Source organism: Apis florea, unplaced genomic scaffold (genome assembly GCF_048593485.1).
Source record: "Apis florea isolate Af1SG1 unplaced genomic scaffold, ASM4859348v1 contig_3756_pilon, whole genome shotgun sequence".
NCBI lineage: Eukaryota > Metazoa > Arthropoda > Insecta > Hymenoptera > Apidae > Apis > Apis florea.
Window position 1 is genome coordinate 383,068 of NW_028256838.1, and position 25,011 is coordinate 408,078.

At 17.4% G+C, this 25,011-nt stretch overlaps 3 protein-coding genes across 7 annotated transcripts; 1 reads left to right on the plus strand and 2 right to left on the minus strand.

Annotated features, from left to right (window-relative positions):
* Positions 1 to 118: 118 nt before the first annotated feature.
* LOC100868894 (glycerol-3-phosphate dehydrogenase [NAD(+)], cytoplasmic) lies at positions 119 to 12,261 on the minus strand. 3 transcript variants are annotated; one of them, XM_003697556.4, is made up of 8 exons: positions 12,015 to 12,261; positions 11,481 to 11,661; positions 2,524 to 2,664; positions 2,295 to 2,436; positions 1,472 to 1,584; positions 1,151 to 1,381; positions 822 to 1,021; positions 119 to 450 (listed from the first exon to the last, which is right to left on the minus strand). In XM_003697556.4, exons 1-8 carry the CDS (start codon positions 12,062 to 12,064, stop codon positions 423 to 425), a joined length of 1,086 nt encoding a protein of 361 aa, XP_003697604.1. In that variant the 5' UTR covers positions 12,065 to 12,261; the 3' UTR covers positions 119 to 422. The 3 variants fall into 3 exon arrangements, with proteins under 3 accessions (XP_003697604.1, XP_086771003.1, XP_086771004.1); XM_086914877.1 differs by having other exon boundaries at positions 119 to 733; positions 12,015 to 12,247; XM_086914878.1 differs by lacking the exon at positions 119 to 450 and having other exon boundaries at positions 720 to 1,021; positions 12,015 to 12,247.
* Positions 4,532 to 10,098, plus strand: Tpx-4 (thioredoxin peroxidase 4). The gene is made up of 5 exons (XM_012492013.3): positions 4,532 to 5,224; positions 7,862 to 8,018; positions 8,615 to 8,832; positions 9,432 to 9,507; positions 9,650 to 10,098. Exons 1-5 carry the CDS (start codon positions 5,142 to 5,144, stop codon positions 9,776 to 9,778), a joined length of 663 nt encoding a protein of 220 aa, XP_012347467.1. The 5' UTR covers positions 4,532 to 5,141; the 3' UTR covers positions 9,779 to 10,098.
* Gpdh1 (Glycerol-3-phosphate dehydrogenase 1) lies at positions 12,197 to 23,788 on the minus strand. 3 transcript variants are annotated; one of them, XM_086914875.1, is made up of 9 exons: positions 23,572 to 23,733; positions 22,678 to 22,855; positions 20,743 to 20,883; positions 20,208 to 20,349; positions 17,766 to 17,878; positions 15,872 to 16,102; positions 15,373 to 15,572; positions 12,760 to 12,850; positions 12,197 to 12,267 (listed from the first exon to the last, which is right to left on the minus strand). In XM_086914875.1, the coding sequence occupies exons 1-8, from the start codon at positions 23,613 to 23,615 to the stop codon at positions 12,793 to 12,795; spliced, it is 1,107 nt and encodes a 368-aa protein (XP_086771001.1). In that variant the 5' UTR covers positions 23,616 to 23,733; the 3' UTR covers positions 12,197 to 12,267; positions 12,760 to 12,792. The 3 variants fall into 3 exon arrangements, with proteins under 3 accessions (XP_086771001.1, XP_086771000.1, XP_086771002.1); XM_086914874.1 differs by lacking the exon at positions 12,197 to 12,267 and having other exon boundaries at positions 12,597 to 12,850; positions 23,572 to 23,742; XM_086914876.1 differs by lacking the exons at positions 12,197 to 12,267; positions 12,760 to 12,850 and adding an exon at positions 13,141 to 13,837 and having other exon boundaries at positions 23,572 to 23,788.
* Between the last annotated feature and the right edge of the window lie 1,223 nt (positions 23,789 to 25,011).

The window sequence follows — 25,011 nt, forward strand, 5'->3', positions numbered from 1 at the left end:
TTTACTTATTTTAGAACGAAATCATTTATATCATTCTTTTAAGCTTTCAATTATTTTTCATATTTTTAATTTTTAATATTTTTAAATTTTTTTTTTAACATTAAATAACTACTTGAAATATTATAATATTGATGATTTATTGCAAATTACAAATTATTTTAGAAGAATTATATTTATTATTTTCTTACATATCTTACAATACAATTATATATTTATTTTAAAGAGGAAACAATATTGTAATTGAAACCAATTATAAATAATGTAAAAACTAATTATTGCAAAATATCTGCAATATTATATATTTTAATATATTATATATTATATATTTCTTCTAGTATTTGATTTTTTGTTTTTAATGATTTCTAAATGAAATGTGATACTGACAGAAAATAACGTTTATACAGATTAATTAATTAATTTAATTATGCATTCTGCGTATCTCCAATCGTTCTAAAAAACATAAATAATATTTTTATAAATATTTATAAATTATATATTTGAATTAAAAAAAAAATTTATATCGAAATATTACTTACTTTTGGAATGTTATCCTTGTATGTTGATAGAATACGTTAGTAAATTATTATTATGTATAGTATTAGTATACTATCTGTTATATCCCGATATAAATGGGTTTTCATTTGTTAAAGAACAATTTTAACAGTTCTCAATAAAAAAAGGAAAAAAAAAAAAGAATAGTTCTTAATACAAATACAATGTTTTTGGTGCAAACCTAATAGGGATATTTATTTTATAAAATTAATTTAGAAAATTTAATAAATTTAACGAATCATATAAATAAAATTAATTTTAATACTAACGGTAGTTCTGGATGAGCACGTATTTCATTAATTAAATCTGCTGGTCGTATTTGCTCAGTACAGATGCGATGTATTGTAGTGAACAATGGAAATTTATCTGTTAAATTACGAGCTTTTAACATTCCGTGAACTTCATCGGCTGTAGCTGGTCCTTGCAATTTTTGACCAGCTAAAAGTTCTTCTTCAAGCTGTCTAATAGTCTAGTAGAAAAAAAATGATATAAATATATGTATATTATACTTTTTTATATAATATCAAATTGAATATTAAGAGATATATTGGAGAAATATATTGGAATAAAAAAATATAAGAAGAAATGTGATTTATACTTTGCCAGTTTTAACATATTGTTCGCAAACTCTACGATTTCTTCCACCATAGCATGTAGTTATTAAATCTGCTACACCACAGCTTTCGAAAAATGTTGCAAGTTTTGAGCCAGTATAAAATGTATCTACAAATCTAACCATTTCTATTAATCCAAGTCTGATAATAGCTGCTTTTGTATTATCACCTAATCCTATACCATCTACAAAACCAGCAGCACATGCCACAATATTCTAAAATATAAGTTATAATTATTAAAGATAAATATATTAAATAAGTTTGTTTTGTTTAAAATCGCTAAGTTTATATAATTAATTACGTACTTTCAAAGCACCACATACTTCAACTGCTTCACAGTCTTCAACAATTGAAACTCTGAAATTGGAGGTTTGAATAAGATCTTTTAAAAGTGGAGCCAGACGTTTGTCTCTGCAGCCTAAAAATAACAGTATAATTAAATATACACAATATAACTAATTAGTTGTTAAAATTTTTTTAATTATGAAATATCCTATTAATATTTAATTTTCTATGAATTTATTATATTTTATTATTATTTCATCTTAATTATAAAATTATAAAAGAAAAATTTATTATTTCGTTTCTATTAAGATAATTAAGATAATTAATAAAATTATAAATATAAATAATATAACAAATTATAAATTAATTGACAAAATATAAATAAGATTATATGCAAAGTTATGTAATTATTTCATTAAATTATATATATAATTTTATATTTTTTTTCATTTGAAATGAAAGAAATGAGCGAAAAGTTAATATTAAGATTATAAATATTAAAAAATTTATTTAATATTTATTTTTTAATTTTTGATTAAAAGATTGATTTATATATTGATTGATTATTATAAAAATTAACTATATGTTTCAAATTAAAAAACTTTAATTTTGCAAAATTAAATATTATATATTATATAATTATTTATTATAACAACATTTAAAAAAAATTATGCATAATTATTATTTTCATTCTTATCGATTTATTTTTTAATTTAAATTCATTATTAAAAATTAAGAAATTTTTTCCTAATATCTTTTTAGCTAAATATTAATTTTAGCGATAAAATTAATAATAACATATATTTAAAAACAGATCAATATTTTATTCTTTTCATTAATTACCAATAGTTGTCTCGCAAAACTTCTCTTCAGCAACTTCATTAGCTAAATTAGCACCCATTAAAACGTAACATTGAATTCTTAAATTTTTTTCAATGACTTTAGAGATTAGTTCGATATTTACTCCATCTCCTCGATCAAAACCCTTGATAAAAATTAAAAATTATTATATTAGTATTATTATGTATAAGAAATTAATAATATTAAAAGGAAATTTATTGAAAATAAATACCTTAATTAGTGATACTCCGACTGCAGTAGGTTTAATTTTATCAAGTAAAGTTGCACAGAGTGTTCTTATGAATTGATGAGGTATTACAAAAATAAGAATATCTGCATCTTTTGCAGCTTCAATGACATCTGGGACAGCAACCTAGACATTGTAAAAAATTAAAAAATTAATATGCTTTATTTATATATTAAATATCTTGTATTGTTTATTAAACAACTTAATAATTCATTATAATATATAGTATTTTATATTTAAATAATTATATTTAAATATAATAGATAATTATTTAACTAAAATTAGAAAAATTTATATTTAATGGAAAATAATACATGTATATATATATTATTTTATTTTTTAAACATATAAATGTATATATTTTCTTTTGTGATTAATGATGTCTAATTATCTTATACAGAGATACAATATAATATTTTATTTTTATATATATATTTATCAAATTAATAATAAAAAAATTATGTATATATATATATCATATATTTTGAATGATTATGAAAATTAAGATAAATTCTCATTTCATATTTTAGAAAAAAACAAATTTTTATTTAAAATAGATTATATATATTTCATTACGAGGTTACAAAAACAATGATAAAAATTCATATATTGCACAATTTATCATAAAACTTATACTGATCATTGAATAAGTTCATCATATAGATGATTATAGAAGATTTTAATCTTTATCTTATTTTATGATATAAAAAGCTGATTAAAGAATTAAAGTTGTACGAGACCGGAAAAGATTTTTATTTGTTTTAATTTTTTCAATTAAATTTATCAATTTTAATTTCATAGGTAATCATAATTTTTTAATGAAATTGATTATGATCATATTTTTTAATTGAAATTATTAAATATTTCATATATTTTTTCATAATAAAAAAATAAATAATTTTTAAAATATTGAACTTGAAATATTGAAATTTTATCAGACAGAAAAAATATAAGAATCAAATATTAAACTTTCATAAAAAAAACTATTATTTTACGACCATAAAATTTTCGATTAAAAAATGTTATTTATAATAATTTATATATTTAATAATTTTATGTAATCATATATTTTACATAACAATATATTATTTTAATATAATTCTTGTTATTTTATATAACAATATATAAAAATAACTGAAAATAATTGTCACACTTTTATTAATTATTAAATATTTTATAAATTTCTATCAATATATGATAATAAATTTTAAAAATTTTATCATGTTTGTTTCACTTTTCGAATATATTATGTTTCGAAAAGATAAAAATTACGATGATTATTTAGCAAAATAATATTATATTTGAAAAATTTTTATTAAAAGATAATCAAAAAGCAAATAAAATGTTTTTAGAAACAATTTATTTTTGAGAATAAAATAAAAATATGTAATTGTATAATGATTTTTTTAATTTAATGTTATATGTTTTATTATTTAAAATTTTGTTGCATTTTGTTTCTTATGTTTTAGATATTTTCAAATATAAGAAAGTTTGTTTATATTTAATAAGTACTAATAACTCTAAATAACAAAATTCTAATAAACATCTGTAAATTTCTTTAAAAAATTTTGTGGAAAAATAATGTGTATACTTAATAAATATTATTATGTTATTTATCATAACATTCCTCTTGAATTGATTTCTATTTAATCTAATCTCTTTAATGCACGAATATTTCTCAATGACAGTAGATTTAATATCAGTTGTGCAAAGGAAATGAGTACTTATTGAACTAAAAGTAGTATTATACTTATATAAGTTTCTTGAATGAAAAAAAGATTTTGATATAGCTTAAATTTGACAATAGTATATATATATATATTATGCATTCATCATTTATTTTCTCTAGAAATTCCTTTAATTTCTTAAAAAAAAAATTGTTATTATGCATTCAATGTTTACTTTCTCTCTCTAAAAAAAAAAGAAAATATTTAACAAAATTTTTCATATATCTTTAAAATACATTTATTAATATATTTCTTAGAATATTTTTACTCAAAATTTAATTTCCTATCATATTGCATACTAATGCTTTTACGATCAGTATATAAGTGCAAATGGTTATAATTAACAGACAAATCGAAAACATAAAATAAAATTTGTTTACAAAATGTTTTATTTTGAAAAAAAATAATTTTAAATATTTGCCTGATAATGCACAAAATATATACATTATTGCATAAGTATGTATAACCACAATTCTGAATATTAATAATTTCTGTAAATTGCAATCATATATTAAATTATAAGGATACTAATTGTTAGACAAAATGTAAAAAATTTTTTTTACATATAACAAAATTTGTCATAAATAAAATTCTTTTAGTTTCCTTCTATATATTATCATTAGCTAAAGTCAACACATCCTTATAAAAAGATAATACGTTTACCATTCAAAACACATAAGTAGACGTATGTACATACATAAATAACGTGACATCAGTTACGCCTATGGAAAGTAGAGGGGAAATACTTAAATAGTAATGCTAGTGCGCAATTTCAACATTGTATATATTGCAATAACATTCAGAAGTGGCGTATTAAATTCCCGCGAATTATTGTTTCAACATTGGTACGATTGATTAAATTTCAAAAGAACAATCATGAGAATTAATTCTATTGTGCCGAATTTTGAAGCAGATACTACTCAAGGACAAATTAACTTTTATGATTGGCAAGGAGATTCGTAAGTTTAATTGCATTTGTTTATTTTTTCCTTTGCTTTTAGTATTATATTCTAGTAATACTAGTCTAGTATTAATTTAAAATACTATGAATAATTTTGTATGATTAGTACCAGAAATTGCGTAGATTACTATTATTATTATTCTTAAATCATACGTTTATAAAATTCTTTTTTATGTTATGAATTACTTAAAAAATTTTTTTAAATAAAAATTTTTTTATTGAGAAATATTTAATATAATCGTTCAATTGATTTTAATATAGTTTTAAATTTTAGAAAAATCTGATGAAGATCCTCGGTGGATCTTTAATTTTTTAACTTTGAACTTAGATTTCTAGAATTTGACACTTCAGAAGTTAAAAAAATCGATATTGAAAACATTACGTTGCAATCAATAATGTGATTAATGTTTTTTGTTGTTATAAAAAGTAATTTTGTTTTGAGAATTAAACATCTTATTTGAAATGAAATAATGAATCTATCGCTTCAACTATTTTATTGTTTTTATTTTCGAAATATCATCAGGAAAATTTAATTTAAATTCTAAAAATGAACATTCTCTGTTTTTCTCTTAATCAAATTTACATATGGACAAGTCTAGTATAACACAATATTTTTGATTATTATTTTATTCTATATAATTAGAGAATTATGGAAATATCTATTATAATACAGCATTCTTATAATTTTATTTTAGTAGTTAAAAAATTAACATTTTTTGATATATATATATATATATATATATATATAATAAATTTATTTATATATAATATTTTTATTTCTGTTCTTATTAATATTTGAATTATATTAATATTTTATCAATCATTATTAATTAGTATATGAACAAAACATAAAACGAATATTGCAATCATAAATACATTATAGATTTCAAATATGTGTACTTGATTGTGATTTAGAAAATTTGAATATGAAATTTCTGAATTCTTACTCTCGATCAAGGTTACAAAAAATAAAGATAATTCCTTTAATAATAAATGCTCTAATTATAGTATAGTATCATTTCACCTATATTATTCTCTCATTCCATTATATAGATAGATAATGTGATATCGTTATCACACATATTTTATCAATAATGTTTCATTTTATTGTTGGTTATTATTAATTAAATTAATTATTATATTAATAATAATTTTTGTATTAATATCTAATTATGCTTAATTAATTAAATTTATTATTAATTAAATTTTATTTATATATGAAATAAAGTAATATATATATATATATATATATATATATATATATATATATATATATATATATAAATTTATAACACATAAATAATCTTATATTGTGTAATTACATAATCGATAGATACAATATAGTTCACAAATTTGAGCAAATCTTGTATAATACCGATATTTATATAATGCAATATACTAATTTTATAAAAAAAATTTTTATAAAGTTATTTGTTTATTAATTATATATTTTTGATTTATTATATCTTTAACTTTTTTTCTATAAAGATGCAATTTTTTATTTTTTGAATTTTTATTTTGTTAGAAAATTTAAAAAATATTATGCAATATTAAAAATTTTATATATTGAGAATTAGTATAAATTGCATGCTATTTATTCTTTTAATTATTTTTCAATTATTTTTCATTTATTTTATTTTTCAATTGCATCACTTATATTTTTGCCTCGATATAAAGTTATTTTCGTCTATGTCTACTACTATTATTAGTTATGTAGATTTACATAATACATTTATTTTTCGTGTATATTGAAAGATTGTTATGAACAATTTTTTTTTATTAATCTTAATAAACATGTTTTTGTAATATTTTGTTAACGATCACAAAATATTGGCTAAGTCAAAAGTGCCAAAGAAAAACAACAAGAAGAACAAGTAGAACAATAAACATACTTAATTTTTAATTGATCTTATTTTATTAATTTTTATAATATATCCATTTTAATAATAGATACATATTTTAAAAATTTTTTGTAAGTCATGTTTTGTTAAAATAATTCTTTCTCTCATACTTATGAAATAAAATAATAGACAAATTTTATTTCTCATATTGTAATGATTCATTAATAATTGAAATATTATTGATTATGAATTAAAGATATTGCGAATGATATGTTATATATTATTCTTTTTATTGCTGTTTGATTGCATCATGAATTGAATACAAGTAATCTAACATTATTTAAGAATGATTATTGATTAAACTTACGAAATCAGAGAAAAAGAAACAATATTTTCGAAGTTAAAATATTACATAAATAACTTTAAATCATTGTGTAACTTTTATATATACAGACATATAATAGTACATCAATAATAGAATAATGAGAAAAATAATATCTAAATATAAGAGAAATAAGAAAAATTATCAATTATTAAGTTGAGATATGAGTTTAATTTTAAAAATATTCTTTTCTTAAATAATTAGATTATCATTGAAAATATCAAATTAATTTTTTTAATATGTAATTTTTTATAAAATATATCATGAAATGTATATAGTTTTAATTAAATCAACTGTTATATTATATGTTATTTATATTATATTTATAAGATTATGATGTAATTTATAAACTATATTTATTCAAATTTATGAAAATACTTTTATTATTTTTTTTTGCATTTATTAATTATAGATGGGTCGTTTTATTTTCCCATCCTGCCGATTTTACACCTGTTTGCACCACTGAATTAGGACGTTTGGCAGTGCATCAACCTCATTTTAAACGTCGAAATACAAAACTTTTGGCTCATTCTGTCGATAAATTACAGGATCACATTGATTGGGTTAATGTAAGTTATAAAAACTTTACTCAATATTTAATGAGACAATAATATAAATATAAATAAAGATATTTAGATATTGTGTTTTTTTTAAAAAGAAATATTGCATCTCTTTTTAATAAACCCATGTTAATTTTTAAAAAAATTGCATTAATTAATAATGAAAATTGCAATAATGAAAATTTATTTTAAAAGAGATATTTTATGTTGAGCATAACATTTTTTTATATTTTTCTAGATATTTTATTATACGTTTCTTAAATATATGAAGCTTATCTATAGTTAACAATGAACTATTTATATTTGTGGTCATTTTGTTAGTTCGAAGCTTTTATTTCTATATAAAGGAAATACTTATCATAATTCTAAATATATTCTAATATATTCTACTAACAATAAAATAAATTTTTTTTGAAACATATATGAACTTTTGTTTTGAAGATATTATTATATTATTTATATTATTATAAATTCATATTTCATTCATTATTCATAAATTTATTCATTTAAGTATTTAAATATATATATTCACAATATAAATGAATTTTTAAATATGTACAATATTATAATATTTGCAAATTACAAGTATATTATTTTTATTATAGGATATCAAATCTTATTGTCAAGATATACCTGGAGCATTTCCTTATCCAATAATTGCTGATCATGACCGTACTTTGGCAGTGAAATTAAATATGATTGATGAAATTAGCAAAGATGATCCAGAACAAGCGTTAACTGTTCGTGCTTTATATATTATAAGCCCCGATCATCGATTACGTTTATCAATGCATTATCCAACATCCACTGGACGCAATGTAGAGTAAGTCTTTTTATTATAACGTTGTCCTTATACCAGAGATATATTATTTTTTTGAAAGAAATTTTTGTTGTTCTATTCTTAATTTCAGATTCCAACAATAAAACAATGTTTCATATTGAAATCGAAGCAACTATTGATATTTCAAAAATATCGATTTCGAGAATTATTTTATTATAAAATATTTTATTATAAAAAAATTTTATTATTTTATTATAAAAAATTAAATTTTAATATTTATCAGAAAAAGAAAATTTATTTTAATGAAAAATTACTTTAATTAAAATAAAATTTTTTATATATTCATCTCAATTTCTTATAGGTATAAAATTTGAAAGAAATTTTAACTTACAATACGATGTAAAAAAAATAGAAGCATTCGAAAAAATATTAAACTCAAAATTAAAATTTTTCTAAAATGAAATATTAAAATATTTGTCTTCTTTCTGTTTGAATCTTTCATATTTCATAATAACATTCATAATATATTAATATTTTGTAAATTTCCATAAGTTATCAAATTATATATTTGTACTTCTGATATAAAAATAAAGATTATATTATAATATAAATATAATTAATAATTTATTTATGATTTCTAGCGAAATCTTGCGAGTTATAGATTCCTTGCAACTTGTCGATAAGAGACCGGAAATAGCAACCCCTGCTAACTGGATGGTAAGAAAAATTTTTTTTTTCAAAGTTTGATATTGTTTCTTTTTTAAATATTTGAACAATATTTTAATAGATAATAACATTCAATATTTATTTTATTATAATTTTATGAAAATTAAAATTGTACTTTATTTTTTATTTATAGCCAGGTGAAAAAGTTATGATTCTTCCAACAGTAAAAGATGAAGAACTTCCTAAACTTTTCCCCAAAGGAGTGGACAAAGTGTCAATGCCTTCTGGCAAGGTTTACGTCCGCACAACCACAAATTATTAAACATATTCATAAATGAAGCTTTGTATTAAATACATGATATATTATTTTATATTTTATACTTTTTTTCATTATCATAAAATTATATTAAATAATTTTATCATTTAATATACTATTAAAAATTACGATTCATGTTTATAGTTATTTAACACAATATAATAAACTTTCTTTTTTATTATTTTCACTAATACATTTGATTTTTATAATAAGAAAAATATCATTATACATAAAATTAAATTCTTCATTGTTATATATAATGATAAATTAATTGTATAAATAGATAATGAATACATAATAAATATTTCTTATATTAATATTCAAAAGCTGGACATACTATATATACATAATAATATAAATACATAGAAATTATTATATACATTATTTTTTCTAATCATTTGCTAAAACAATATTCTAATTGAACTTTTTATGGAATATGATAAAATTTTATTAAAAAGAAAAAAATTAATCCTGCAATAGCATATCAAAATCCTTCATTATTTTAGTACAATATTTATTTCCATTATTATATTGCAAAATTATTACAAATATATAATTATATAAATATATAATTATATAAAATATATAAGTTATATAAAATATATAAGTTATATAAATATATAATTTATATAACTTATTTAAAATAGATATTTTTAAATATATTAATGAACTTTTTCAAAATTTTTTGTATTATAAATATATCCCAACGTATTATTTAATAGATTATTTAATATTTAATAGAAAAAATATTAAATAATCGTTATATTTTTTAGAAAAAAATATTGTGCTATTGCAGGATTAAATCAATTCGATAATTTAGTCCAATCTTCGAAGAGTAATAAAATTTATACAAATATCATTTTAGATATAAATTATAAAAATATCAATTTTTAATTAAATTGTAATGAAATTTTATCAATAAAATCATTCTATCAAATTATAAATAAACAAAAATAAAAATTATGGATATTATATTAATTTAATTTTATTGTAAAGACAAATCAAAAACAAATGCATCTTTCTTTTTTTTTAATTTTAATTTTTTTTATACAAAAATATTTTAATCATATTTTAATATATATTATGATATTATGATTAATACATAATTAAAATATATATAAAAAAATGACTTACAATTTATTTTATTACAATTACAATTACTATGCTCAGCGAAATAATTGTAATTATATATTAATATGATTTACAAATTAAAAAAATACAAATTCTAAGTTCATTAAAAAAATACTATAAGGAACATATTTTTTTATAAATAGATCGTGTAAAGTTTTATAAAGTTTATCTTTATAATATTGGTATTATAAAATATTATTATAATATATCAATACTAACAAATATAATTTTTCATCATATTTTTTAATGAAACATCATTATATATATAAATTTATTTTTTTGTTCTCAAATTTAATGAAAAGAAAAATGCAAATATTATTTATTAGTGTTATAAATTTCAATTGTTCTATTTTTCTATAAAGTCTAAAATAGAATACTATCGTCTTATTAAGCATTTATAAGTGCACTTATATTTGTTATATTTTTTCAATAAAAATTTTCAAAAAATTTGAACATAATATTTATAAAATTAAAAATAAAAATGTTTAATTCGTTTAAGATTTAACGATATGATCTTGAAAATTAAAACGATACACTCAGAAAAAACATGCAATTTTAAATGTTGAACAAAACTTACAATATTTTCTGGAAGTCTGTGCCCAGGAAGATATTTCACATTTTCATGTAATTGATTGATAATATCACTCAACTTTTGGCTATTCACTATTTCTTCGTAAACGTACATTGTTACGCGTGTTTCAAATTTATTATTAAATTTTACTACATTGGTACCAATAATTTTTGCAATAGCTGAGCCCCTAAAGTATAAAAATTAAATTAAAACTATTACTGGTATAATTATTTTATTTTAATTTGTCAGTTTTATTCATTTCATAAATATATATAATTAATAACACATTGAAAGATAATTTTGAAATTGTATACAAATGCAATTGTATGTAATACAAAACAAATTGATAAAAAAATATAAAAATTGTAAAAATTAAAAATAAAATATAAATATAAAAATAATATATTTAATTGAAAATATAATATAATATAATACGATTTGTTAAGATGATATTATGATTTTGACAAAAGTAGCATAATTTTCATAATTCATTTCATAAATATAAAAGATAAAAGAAAGAAAGAAATTCGCATCACATACCAATTACCACTTCCTACAATGCACACCCTCTTCTTTGCATCTGTAGCCATTTTGGTATCTTAACGTACAAATGATACAAAATTTATAAGTTCACGAGGGTACGAGAATGCTGCACAAAGTACCACAAATTAGATTATTTTCAAATGCTGATGTACAACTGACTGACTGACCGATTAACTTACAAACTAACTTCAGCCTTCATTGACCTTAGTAACGATCGCAAATTATTTTCTAACGGTTGGCATTCATTGTTCTGGATCAAGGCCAATATAAACGTAACAGCAAACCGTAGCCAGAATGAATGTTAAAATTAGCAATTGCTTAATAATAATACTTAAGATAATCTTGAAGGTTTTAACTATATTACAATGTAATCTTAAATTTTAAATTTAAGATTAAAAAAAGTAAAAATTTTCAATAAAGCTTATTATATAACATTAAGATTAAATATTAAAATAAAAATAGAAAACAGAAATATAAAATAATAAAAATATAAGAATATAGAAAAATAAACGAATTATATCAATTTGCAAAATAATAATAAAAGATATATAAAGTAGTACCCATTATTGAAATTCATTATTTTTAAATAAACATAAAAAGATTTGTATTCAGTTATTCCATATAAATTTTTACCATCGTTATATAAGTCATTATAGTTATCGCTACATTGTCCATATCAAAATATAGATATGGAAATCTATGTTTTGAATAAAAACAGTTTTTGAAATCGAAATAATTATACCAATAATCTTCTTTTATATCTTCCAAATAATCTTCATAGGTGACATCTTGGTGATAGTAATTGTAGTATTGGTGCGTTAACGTCGTTGTTCCTAAATATGAAGCAAATATAATTAAAATTTATGAATCTTTTGTGCATTTTTAATTATATTTTATACTTTTATACCCTTAAATATATCAAAATTTAAGTATGTAAATATAGTATTATAGTATCTAATTATAATTATTGAATTTATATTACAATACATGTAACAGGATATATTATATATTATATAAAAAAATATATTACATAAAAAAAAAAAATAATGTTACTAACAATGGTTAAATTATTATTTGGAATTAAAGGCTTTGGAAAAAGGACAAATATAATTCTAAACAAAAATTTATCAATTAATAAGTAATAATCGTATATTTGTTGTCTATATTACACTGTTCAAATTAATTTTAATTCTAGTACAATTCATAATAAATTAATGAAATTTATCAACATAAAATAGAAATGTTAAAAACATTTGTTTATAGATTTTTCTTAATTTCTAAAATACAACAATTCTGATAAAATTTTCATTAAAATATAACGCACAATACAAAATATATTTAAATGTATTATATACTTATAATTTTATTTTATGAATAAAATGTTTATATATTTCGTATTCATATATGCAGCTAAAAAACATTAATTACATGATTAAATAATTTTGTTAAGAGTATATCAAAATTATTATATGCATTATAGCTATTTTTTAATGGAAAATATAAGCTTTAAAAAAAAAGTAAAACGGAGAATAAGCAACAACAATTTAAATTATATAATATTAAAATATTATTTAATAATGTCTTTGGCAATTATTATGGCAAAATTATAATATTTATAAAAATCCATGGTCCTTTATATTTCCTCTTCTATAATATTTTCTTTCTTCAATTCATAAATTGATTTTAATAAAATTATTAAGGCGATACATATTATACATATAAAAACTAAAAATCATTTTTATATAAATTTTAATGTTTTTTATATGATTTGCGTAGTTCATATAGAGCATTTACATTCTTGATAATTTCTTGTTTCATCTCTGTTTAAAAAAAAAATGAAGTTTTAAAAATATCTTATGCACAAATTTTATTTATAAAATACTGGTGAAATCATTAACCTCTTAATAATAAAAAGAAAGATTAATAAAAGAATTTTATAACACCCATAAAAACAGTAATACATTTTCATATAAAATAATGATATCTAATAATATGCAGAGTGTCTCAATTTCTTTTGTTAAACTTTTTCAAAAATATTTTATGGGCATAAAATAGAAAAAATAAAATAAAAAAGATAAAAGATAATAAAAAAAGATGTTATATAAACTTAAGATACTTTTGAAATTTTTTTAAAGATTTATAATAAAAATATAAAATATAAAAAAAAATACTAGTAGATTTATGATTATTATAATAAAAAACAATCAATATAATTATTAAATAGTGTATTAAAATATATTTTTTTGCAGATAAATAGATACTAAAAACATTAGTATTTTCATTGTAAATTTCTAATATAAAATTTAAATAATATATATAAACATGTTTATATAAATATAATGTTTATTTTATATCCATAAAACATTTTAAAAACGTTTGAATGAAAATATTCAAACAATTCGTTTATATTTATTCAATTTTTATCAATTTTATTGTTACATCTTATATAAAGATTTTGATGAAATAATAAAATAAATAAAATATGTTAAAGTATATTTTTTTTCGCCTTATTATTATTGTTCTAAAATACTCTAATATAAAAATATATGAAAATATTTTTATTAAAAATAAAATATTTATATCGTTTTTAATATATATAAATATATTTAGATATATTGTACATAAAAAAATATATTATGCTTTTCTTTAGTGAATTATTAAAATTCTTTCATGTACAATTATACATAATGTATTATTAATTAAAAAAAAATTTTATTTAACAAAAGTTAAAATATTTTATTGTATATATGTATTGCATTTAGAAAAAAGATATATAATTTCTTTTTGATGTAAATAACAACTATTTACAGTATGTACATGTATTATATACATTATACATATTGTTGTAATAATATTTAGATACTTTTTATAGATTTACCAATTATTTTTATATATTTTTATATATGAAATATATAATAATACAAATAAATAGGACCATGGTTAGAGAGATTATTGTTACAATAAAATTTTAAATGTTATAAAATATTAATTTAAACAAATAAAATTTTAAATAAACTAAAGCTTAGATCCTATATCATCTATGATATCGAATCAAATTTACTAAATATCACATATTTACATGTCTTTCGTCGAATTTCTACATTTATATATAACAGTACTAATATATTATAATATAAAATAAAATAAAATATAAAATATATAAAATAAAATATATAATAAAGTAAAATATATTGTAATATATTTCCAAAAATAAATTTCTTTTACAATATATAATTCTATTATTCTAAAATATTCTAAAATAAATTTCAGATATGTATATATATATATATATATATATATACATATTGATTGAAACTAATCCATTATTAATTATAATGGAGACAATTGAGCTTACATGTATTCTGGATGATTGCGTAAGTTTTCAATTAGTTCCATAGGTGTTGTCTCACCAATACAAATCCGATGTACAGTTGTGAAAAGAGGAAATCTGTTTTCCATATTTTTTGCTTTTAACATATAATTTACTTCTTCAGCAGTGAAAGGACCTTGCAACTTTTGTCCATGTAAGATTTCCTTTTCCAACTCAGAGATTTTCTGTAGAAGAAATAATACATTATACATTTTTTTTATATATTTATATAATATAATATAATTATATAATTAATATTTAGTCTTCTATTATGTGCATATAAGTTTATAATATATAATTACATGTAATTTGTAGAAAATTATAGATCAATATAGATCATAAATTAAATTATTATATATATAGTAATATTAAATTATATATGAATAACTTATTGTTGTTACAATTTCATTTCGTATATAATAATTAAAACTGATTTATATGTTAATAAATATTAAAATTTAATAAAATATATATTTAAATTAACCTTGCCCGTTTTTACAAACGCTTCGCAAATTTTACGATTTCGACCACCGTAACAAGTTGTAATTAAATCTGCTATTCCACAACTTTCAAAGAATGTAGATTTTTTTCCACCAGGGAAAAAAGTATCTACAAATTTAATCATTTCCATAAGGCCCAATCTTATTACTGCAGCTTTCGTATTATCACCTAATCCTAAACCGTCGATGAAACCAGCGCCGCAGGCTACTATATTCTGTTAAAAAATAAAATTAAATGATATTTGATATGCAATTTTTATTATTAATTCCATTATATTATATATTATATATATTATTATATATATATTATAATATACTTTTTAATTAATGAAAAATATGAAAAATTAAGAAAAGTATATTATTGCGAATTTGATTATGATTAAATAGTCAAATTATCACGTACATAATCTTATGAATATCTTAAATATATGTAATCTTACATATATTTTTTTTTAAATTAGTTATACAAAAATAAAAATTTATTTAAATCTATTCAAATCTTTATATATTTATTATTTATATTTTATTTTATTATATTTTTATTATATTTTATTTTTATTTTTTAAATTTTACATTTTTAAATTATATATATTGATATATGTATATATGTCTTATTATTTATAATAATAATTATTTATATATTAAAAATTAATAAAAGATTATTATTTTAAATTTCAATTTAAAATTTAAAATTAGTTGAATTAATTAGAAATTAAATGACAATTTTGATAAATAAATTATTATAATTGAACTATTTGTATATTTATAATTTTATTCTGCAAAATTTCAAAATATTTTTTATATATCTAATGTAATTGGTACGTATTTTTATTCGTATGCGTATTATAATCTAATATACAAATCTATTACAAATCTAATATAAATCTGATTGAGAAATTATTTGAATTAAAAGTATATTTAGAGTATATTTTCGATATATATATTTTTTATGATTATTATATTTATATCATATTCGTTTTACATATTCTTAAATTTTTAATATTACAATAATTCAATTAAAAATTTCCGAGAAATATTTTTCATTTTCATAATATTTCTTGATTATTTTTTTATAAAATATTTAATAAAAAAAAGAAAAGAGAGAGAAAAAAATTTTTTTATCAATTTTTACTTTCAGATCAATATGTATTTTTTTTTAAATACTTGTAATCTATCTTTTGTAGTTTAAACAATATTTTAACGTATGATTAAGAATTTATAGAAATTTATAGAATTTACGCATTATCTTTGTTTATATTTATCTTTATTCATAATTTATATTTATCCATGTAAATATATTTCAAATAATTATAAAAATATATCAAAAATGCTTCAAAATTCAAAATTTCAAATTTAAGATTCAATATAAAATATAAAATAATATTTAATATATAAGTCTAATAATTTTTTATATACTTCAAAGAAATACAAAAGATTGAATAAATGTTTTTTATATAAAATAAAAAGAAAAGAAATATTATTTGTAGAATTTTTATTGAAATTTGATAAATAATTATATTAAAAATTATGAATATTATTAATTTTTTCATTATTGAAATAATTTTCAATTTAAATCAGAAATGTAGTTTCTTTTTTATATTTTTTCTATTTAAATATATTGCTCTATTTTTTATAAAAAAACAAAATAATTATTTTTTTTTATTTCATATTACATTCTATATTAAAAATTAAATTTATAAAATATAAACCTTTCATTATTATCACGATTCTATAAACGAAAGAAAAATGCAATTTTACATACAACGAAATATAAATTTAAAAGACATATGTATTTAAAATAACATCTCTATTGCATTCTGCTTTAATTTATAAAATCTTATTAATAAATTTGATAAAAAAAAAGTGTAATATATTTACCTTTAATGCTCCACAACATTCAACCGTATCAACATCTTCAACTACTACAACTTTAAAATATGATGTTTCCACTAAATCTTTCAGTATAGGAGCCATATTTTTATCCTTGCAACCTAGATATTAAAATATAACATTTATAAAAAATGATAGCTATTTAACATTATCAAAAATATATAAAAAATAACAAAAAATTTTTTATATAGAAATTTTTTCAATTTGTGTGTAAATACTAAAAATTATTTAAATATGTTATATTAAATATAAGAAAATTCTTAATATACATATATATGTATTATTATATGTATATGTATTATTAATAAAAATATTTTAAATTTTAAGATTAATTTTATTATTTTAAAAGGAATGTTAAATTTTTTATATTAAAATATCGAAGAATATTTAATTCTAATATTAAGTAAAAAAAAGTATTCGTTTTTATTAAATCTAAACCTAATGATATTTCACTTCATTATTTAAAAATTTCCTTTGCGTAATAGTAATCAATAATATGATGATTACTCTATATAATAAGCATATATAGTTAAGTAAATATAAGACAGATAATTCCTCAATCCATGATATAGAGCTTATTAGCTCTTTATTCAAATTCAAGAAAACACCGTTTTTTATAGGATATATTAAAATTGTGAATTACCAATATTAAAGAATATAAAAGAATAATTTTGTGAAATTATTTAATTAGATTATATCATTGATTATATTAATATCACTAATTAATATCAATTAATACTACTTTGAATTATTACACGAGTTAATGGAAATAGATGATTGCGATAAAAAATCATTTGAATTGATAAGAATTATCATGTAAACATCGTTTTGTAAAAATCTGTTATGATAATAAATTTCCAACTTTATATTACGCGAATTAAATTTTTAAGAAACGAAATGAAATCATTCAAGTACAGGTTTTTATTATATTAAAGCTAATGAATTTTTATTATATTAAAACTAATCAATTTTTTATTTGAAATTAAATATTCGATTTTGATATAAAAAATATAATATGCTATTTAAAATAATTAAAATTAAAATTTAAAATTTTATGAATACCTTCTCTAAACTATATGATTCTTGTATACAAATTTTTTATATAACATATATATTAGAAATTATTCGAGATATATGTAAATCATCCTATACTTATTTACGATTAAAATATAATTATTATATATTACTACCAGTACCGCACAAATATATTTACATATTTCTTTATATTTTCTTTTATTATCATGATTTTAATTGCATTAAATTTCTGTTAAGGAAATTATACACTATTAGAACTCAACTTGGATTTATTCAATGACCTATTGTGTATAAGTTATTTCATTATATTGGGAAACTTCAATAGATAAATCTATATATAAAAACAATAAAAAAATGTTCATATTCTGAATGTTTGATATCGAGTTTTGTTTGTAAATAATGTAATTAGTTCAATTATTTTTACTTTGTAATAAAATTATTTCAACATTCCAAAATATTTAATATTAACTACAACTCGAAAACAAAATAAAATATTTATAAATATTTATAAAACTTTTTTTATTGTTTTCATGTGTAAATTTTTCTATTGAAATGATTTCCTGATATAATGGAATATTTTATATATTAAATCATAAGTAATCATACAAATATATATTAATAATTAAAATATATTTCAATGGAATTACTTAAAAAAAAAAAGATTTAATATATCAATATCAATTTAACTATAAAACATATAAAAAATAATATAATTATTCAAAAATACTTTTCTACATACAATATTGATCCATAATATTGAATATTGATAAATAATCATGGACAAACAATTATATTAATATATTATAAACACAAGTATTAAATGATCAATATAATAATGATCTTCAAATATATATCTCATTGTATTATTAAAATTTGATTAATATAAAAAAAAAAAAATTCTTATGATAACCATTTCAAATTAATAATTTTAATTCATAATATTGATAATCATTTTAATAATTTTAAAAATATTCATTATTTAGAACAATAGAACAAAAGTATTAAAATTTTCTTGAGAAAAACCAATTATTCAGAAACTTCTGGTATCTATAAATACAAATAATTATCAATTTGATACAAATTATTTAATTTTGACTTATATATTATTTCCTTTGATACATAATATGACATTAATGATATTACAAAGTTAAAATACTTTATAACTTTGTTCAAAAACATTTATCTAGAATTATAATGTATAATTTTGATATCTTTTAAAACATTAAACACTTGTATTAATATTTTTTTAAGTGGAAATAAATAATATATATAATTATAATACTATTATATATTAATTATACTAATATATTAATTAGTACTACTATACTAAATATACTAATTATATGCTATTAGCACATATAGAATATTTATTTTAGAGATTTCATAAAAATTTACCAATAGTAGTTTCACAAAACATTTCGTTTGCTACTTCAGAAGCCAAATTTGCTCCCATTAAAACTGAAACAGGAATGTGAAGTTGTTTTGAAATTATATGTGAAATAAGTTCAATACCACCTCCTTGCTTTTTATCAAAGCCCTGCAAAATAATGATAAATAAATATAACAAACTTGTTTCATTCATTATCATAATTTATATTTGTGAAACATGGTTATTTATTTCATAATTGATATATAAATCTTATGAACATAAATCCATTTTTTAATACAAGATAAATCTATCTTGATATCAAATATGTTATTTTTATTGTCTGTATAGTTTGAATTATAGATTATCCAATTTCATACAATTAAAAGAATTTTATACAAATAAAAATATAGAATTTATGATATATGTATTATAATATAAATGATTTATATTAAAATTTTAAAAAAAGTTACAATTGTCTTTTTCTAAATAAAATTATGTATGACAAAAATATATATATTTATTTTAATTTTTAAATAAATCAAAACTAAAATAAAATCATACCTTTATCAGAGAAAGGCCAATAGCTGTAGGCTTTATTTTTCCCAATAATATACTACATATTCTCTTTATAAATTGATGAGGTATTACAAAAGTTAGAATATCTGCATCTTTAGCAGCTTCTACTACATCAGGAATTGCAATCTAGAAAATCAGAATTATATATATATATATAAATGATATGCAAATTATTAATTTTATTATATATATATATATATATATATATATATATATATATATTTCTAGTGAATTAATATTTGCATATCATTTTTATGTATAAAAATTATATTTTTTAAAATAATTAATAATGAATGATATTATTATATTTAAAATATTTTATTTTATATATATATTTTATATAATTGCTTATTTCTTTTAATTTCCTATATTTTATTAATCTTTTCTATTTATAATATGTTTAAATTTTTATTTTTATTTAATTTTTATCAATGTATAATTTATAATATATTAAATGCAAAATAAAATTGCTTATAAATAAATTTATTAATAATAAAATAAGATATATAAATATTCTAAAGAGATTACAATAAATCATGAACAAAAATAATAATATTAAACAATAAAATATATTAAGTAATAATTTTTTAACCTATTTTTTTACATTAAGACTGAATAATCTGGTTAATCATAAATTAAAATTAATTATTTTCAGATGAAATAGGAATATTTCATAAATTATAGCATTCATTTGTTATATTAATATAAAAAAATAGATATCATTTTAGATATATTACATCATTTTATTTGTACTTAAAGATATACAGCAAGCGCGCGTGCGCGATATATACTTTTCGAATCATAATATGTAGTTTCACTTGACTTCATACAGTCAAGGTTTTTCTATACAAAGCCAGTGAATCTAAGTTATGAATCTATATATATGTATACATATAGAATAGATACTATATATTTCATATGAGATAATTGAATATCTTCGATATATATTTCGGAAGTTGGATTAAAAATATAAATTCTATTTACTAATCATAATTTATCATTATAAAACATTATAAAAAAAAATTAAAGAATGAAATTAAACATTTTCTAGTAAATTAAAAATAAGAGATTATTTTAAATATTTCAATATAATATATAATAAATACTTTAATATAAAATAATTTATTTAAATTTTACAGAATTATTAAAAATAATTAATGAAACTTTATTAATAAATAAATAATTTATTTATTTGTAAATTAAGTAATATAATTTATTATAAATTAATAATTAATTGATAATTATTAACTTTTTTTCATATAAAAAGTTGAACATATAAGGTACACATGTAAATTTATATATTATTTGTATATTTGTATAGTTAGGCTAGAATTACGTAAATTTAATTTGTTTTTAAAGTAATACATTCAATAATAAGAATAATAAGTAAAAATAAGTAATAAATCACATAAATATAAGTTAAATTATAAATAAATTTATTATATTTAACAAAATATTATTTTTGGAAATTTTATATTATTTATGTCACAAAATTTATATATATATATATTTATATATTATATATATATATATATATAATAGAGAGAAAGAGAGAGAGAGAGAGAGAGAGAGAGAGAGAGAGAGAGAAACGTAAAATTTGATGTTAATTTTTTTTATATATATACATATAATTTATTAAATAGCTAAATTTAATATCATTTAATAATTATTTAATCATTTAATAAATTTAATTTTATTATTTTATATAATATTTGTAATATTCGAAAATATAATAATAGAAAAGTTATAAGTATTTTTGAATATACACATATATATCAAAATATACTAAATGATAAAATATATATAGTATTATTTTAGTATATAGTAGTATATATAGTATTAATTTGATTTTATCATAAAAAATAATTTTTTTATTTTGAGAAAGCACATAATATATACAATATACATATATATACTTACTATATTCGGCGGAAGCTTATGTCCTGGAAGATACTTTACATTTTCATGTGTCTCATTAATAATTTCTGTTAGTTTTTTTCCATTGACTATTTCTTCATAAACATACATTGTAACACGATCCTCGAAATTACTAAAATTAATAGCATTTATTCCAATTATCTTAGCGATAGTCGAACCCCTAAAATAAAAAAATTATAGGAAAATAAAATTATATAATATTTCTATATAATATATTTTTACATATGTCTAAGAAATTATATATAATTTTCTCAATGAAATATTTTTCAAATTATTTCCATCAATATTTTTCTACTTTATGTCGAATATATTAAATATAAATTTTATTATATGAAGTCCAAATTAAAATTATATAAATAATATGTACTTAACATTATGCTATTTCTTTTATTAATAATATTGTTTAATTATTAATTTAGATATTTTTGTAATATAATGATCGATTTAAAAATATTTTAAATTAATATTTATACATTAATATCAAAATAATTTCATTGTAATTTCATAGGAATATTTTTCAAATATGAATAATATGATCAAATTAAAATTTTTCGAATTTGATATTTTAATTTTTACGAAATAATAATTTCAGTTACATATTTTATTTATTAAGAAAATATATATGTATATATATATATAATATAAAATATATATGTATATATATAATATAAAATATAAAAATATATATATATATATCAATAAAACTATTAAAAATGGAATGGATTTAATGATATTAATACAATATTCCAATGGATCTTTGTATGAAATACGTGAAAATTAATTATTATAATAGAAAACATTTAAATGCGTCTGACTAAATCAATGATAGCATTTCGCTACTAGAGATATTATTATTAAGATTTAAAGAAAACTTACCAATTTCCTGATCCAACAATACAAATACGTAGTTTTTCTGCCATAATTTGATTTATATTAGTATAATAACAAAATTATAAAAGAGTAAAATGAAAATGATTACAAAACAACGAACAATAACCATACACTGTCAAAGCAAGAGAACTACTGGACAACTTTGAACGTAAAAGACTTGCGTTATTTTATACAGAAGTGGGAGTACGGAAACATCAATGATAGGCATCTAGTTATTGTAAGCAAAAATATAATGATCAACCAATGAAAATCAAATATGATAAAAAAAATATTTGTCTTTGAATTTTACCTTCTTATTATTGTAAATAAAAATGTGATCCACGAATTAACATCAAATATGATAAAAACATATTTTGTTTTCGAATTTTTATTTTATGGAGATTACGTAATTAGATAAGAGCAATTTTATTTATTAAAGTATAAAGAAATATTCGTAATATGAAAGAATAAATTTTATTACCAAATAAAATTTTGAATTTTTTACTATTTTAAATATATATTTTGAACTATTTTAAATATATAACTATAAAATTGATTTTAAATTGTATGTTAATAATATATACATGTTAGAATATTATAATATCAAATATTTGCATAATTTTATTTATATTAAATGAAATATATAATAATATTTTATATTTATACACAATGTATTTATGTAATTAATTTATGGATTAAATAATATTAATATATTAATCATATTATGTGAATATATATATATATATGAATACAACATTCATTGTAATTCAGTGTAATATATAATTCAGGCTAATATCCATAAAATGAAATTGTAATAATTTTTTACATTAAAATTTATTTTATTCATAAACAAAATTTATATAAAAATAAAATTTATTTTATATATCAATTAATTATTAATTAATTATTATTAATTACGTTAAATATATATTTTTATACAAATAAGATAATAGATATTTCTTTGTCTAAATTTTTATCTATTCCTATTATAATAAAATAATAATTTGTATTTTGATTATGCTATTATGAAATGAATTTTAGTATATATAGATTTTATTAAAATATATTTAACGCGGAATATTAATGTTTCAGATATTAAAAACTTCAAAAAAAAAAAATATGATATAAGTATATATTTACTTCTATGAAAATATCTATTTATTGTGACTATCAATATAAATGTTTTAAATACAAATCAATTTCTTTTTTTAAATTTTTAAAAATATTATTTATTATTATTTTTTTAGATTATCTAATTATCTATTAAATCAATCTAATTAACAATTTTGATATAAAATCATTATATATTTATTATTATAAATCTACTATAATTTTTCAATGCTATTTTACAAATATTAAAAATTATAAAAGTAATTATTTACAAAACTAATAATAATAATAATAACAATAAAAATAACAGTAATTGTTGAAAATAATAATATAGTT

Bases quoted from the DNA above. Each gene is read 5' to 3' on its own strand.
- Tpx-4 (XM_012492013.3), top strand. From the start codon at position 5,142: ATGAGAATTAATTCTATTGTGCCGAATTTTGAAGCAGATACTACTCAA. The intron at 5,225-7,861 runs GTAAGTTTAATT...TATTAATTATAG, and splicing joins TATGATTGGCAAGGAGATTC to ATGGGTCGTTTTATTTTCCC. The intron at 8,833-9,431 runs GTAAGTCTTTTT...TATGATTTCTAG, and splicing joins TCCACTGGACGCAATGTAGA to CGAAATCTTGCGAGTTATAG.
- LOC100868894 (XM_086914877.1), bottom strand. From the start codon at position 12,064: ATGGCTACAGATGCAAAGAAGAGGGTGTGCATTGTAGGAAGTGGTAAT. The intron at 2,665-11,480 runs GTAAGTTTTGTT...TACAATGTCTAG, and splicing joins ACAGACTTCCAGAAAATATT to GTTGCTGTCCCAGATGTCAT. The intron at 1,585-2,294 runs GTAATTAATGAA...TGTTATTTTTAG, and splicing joins GTTTTGCGAGACAACTATTG to GCTGCAGAGACAAACGTCTG.
- Gpdh1 (XM_086914875.1), bottom strand. From the start codon at position 23,615: ATGGCAGAAAAACTACGTATTTGTATTGTTGGATCAGGAAATTG. The intron at 20,350-20,742 runs GTATGATTTTAT...ATTATTTTGCAG, and splicing joins TTGGCCTTTCTCTGATAAAG to GGCTTTGATAAAAAGCAAGG. The intron at 12,851-15,372 runs GTAAGCTCAATT...CTTCATATTTAG, and splicing joins CGCAATCATCCAGAATACAT to GAACAACGACGTTAACGCAC.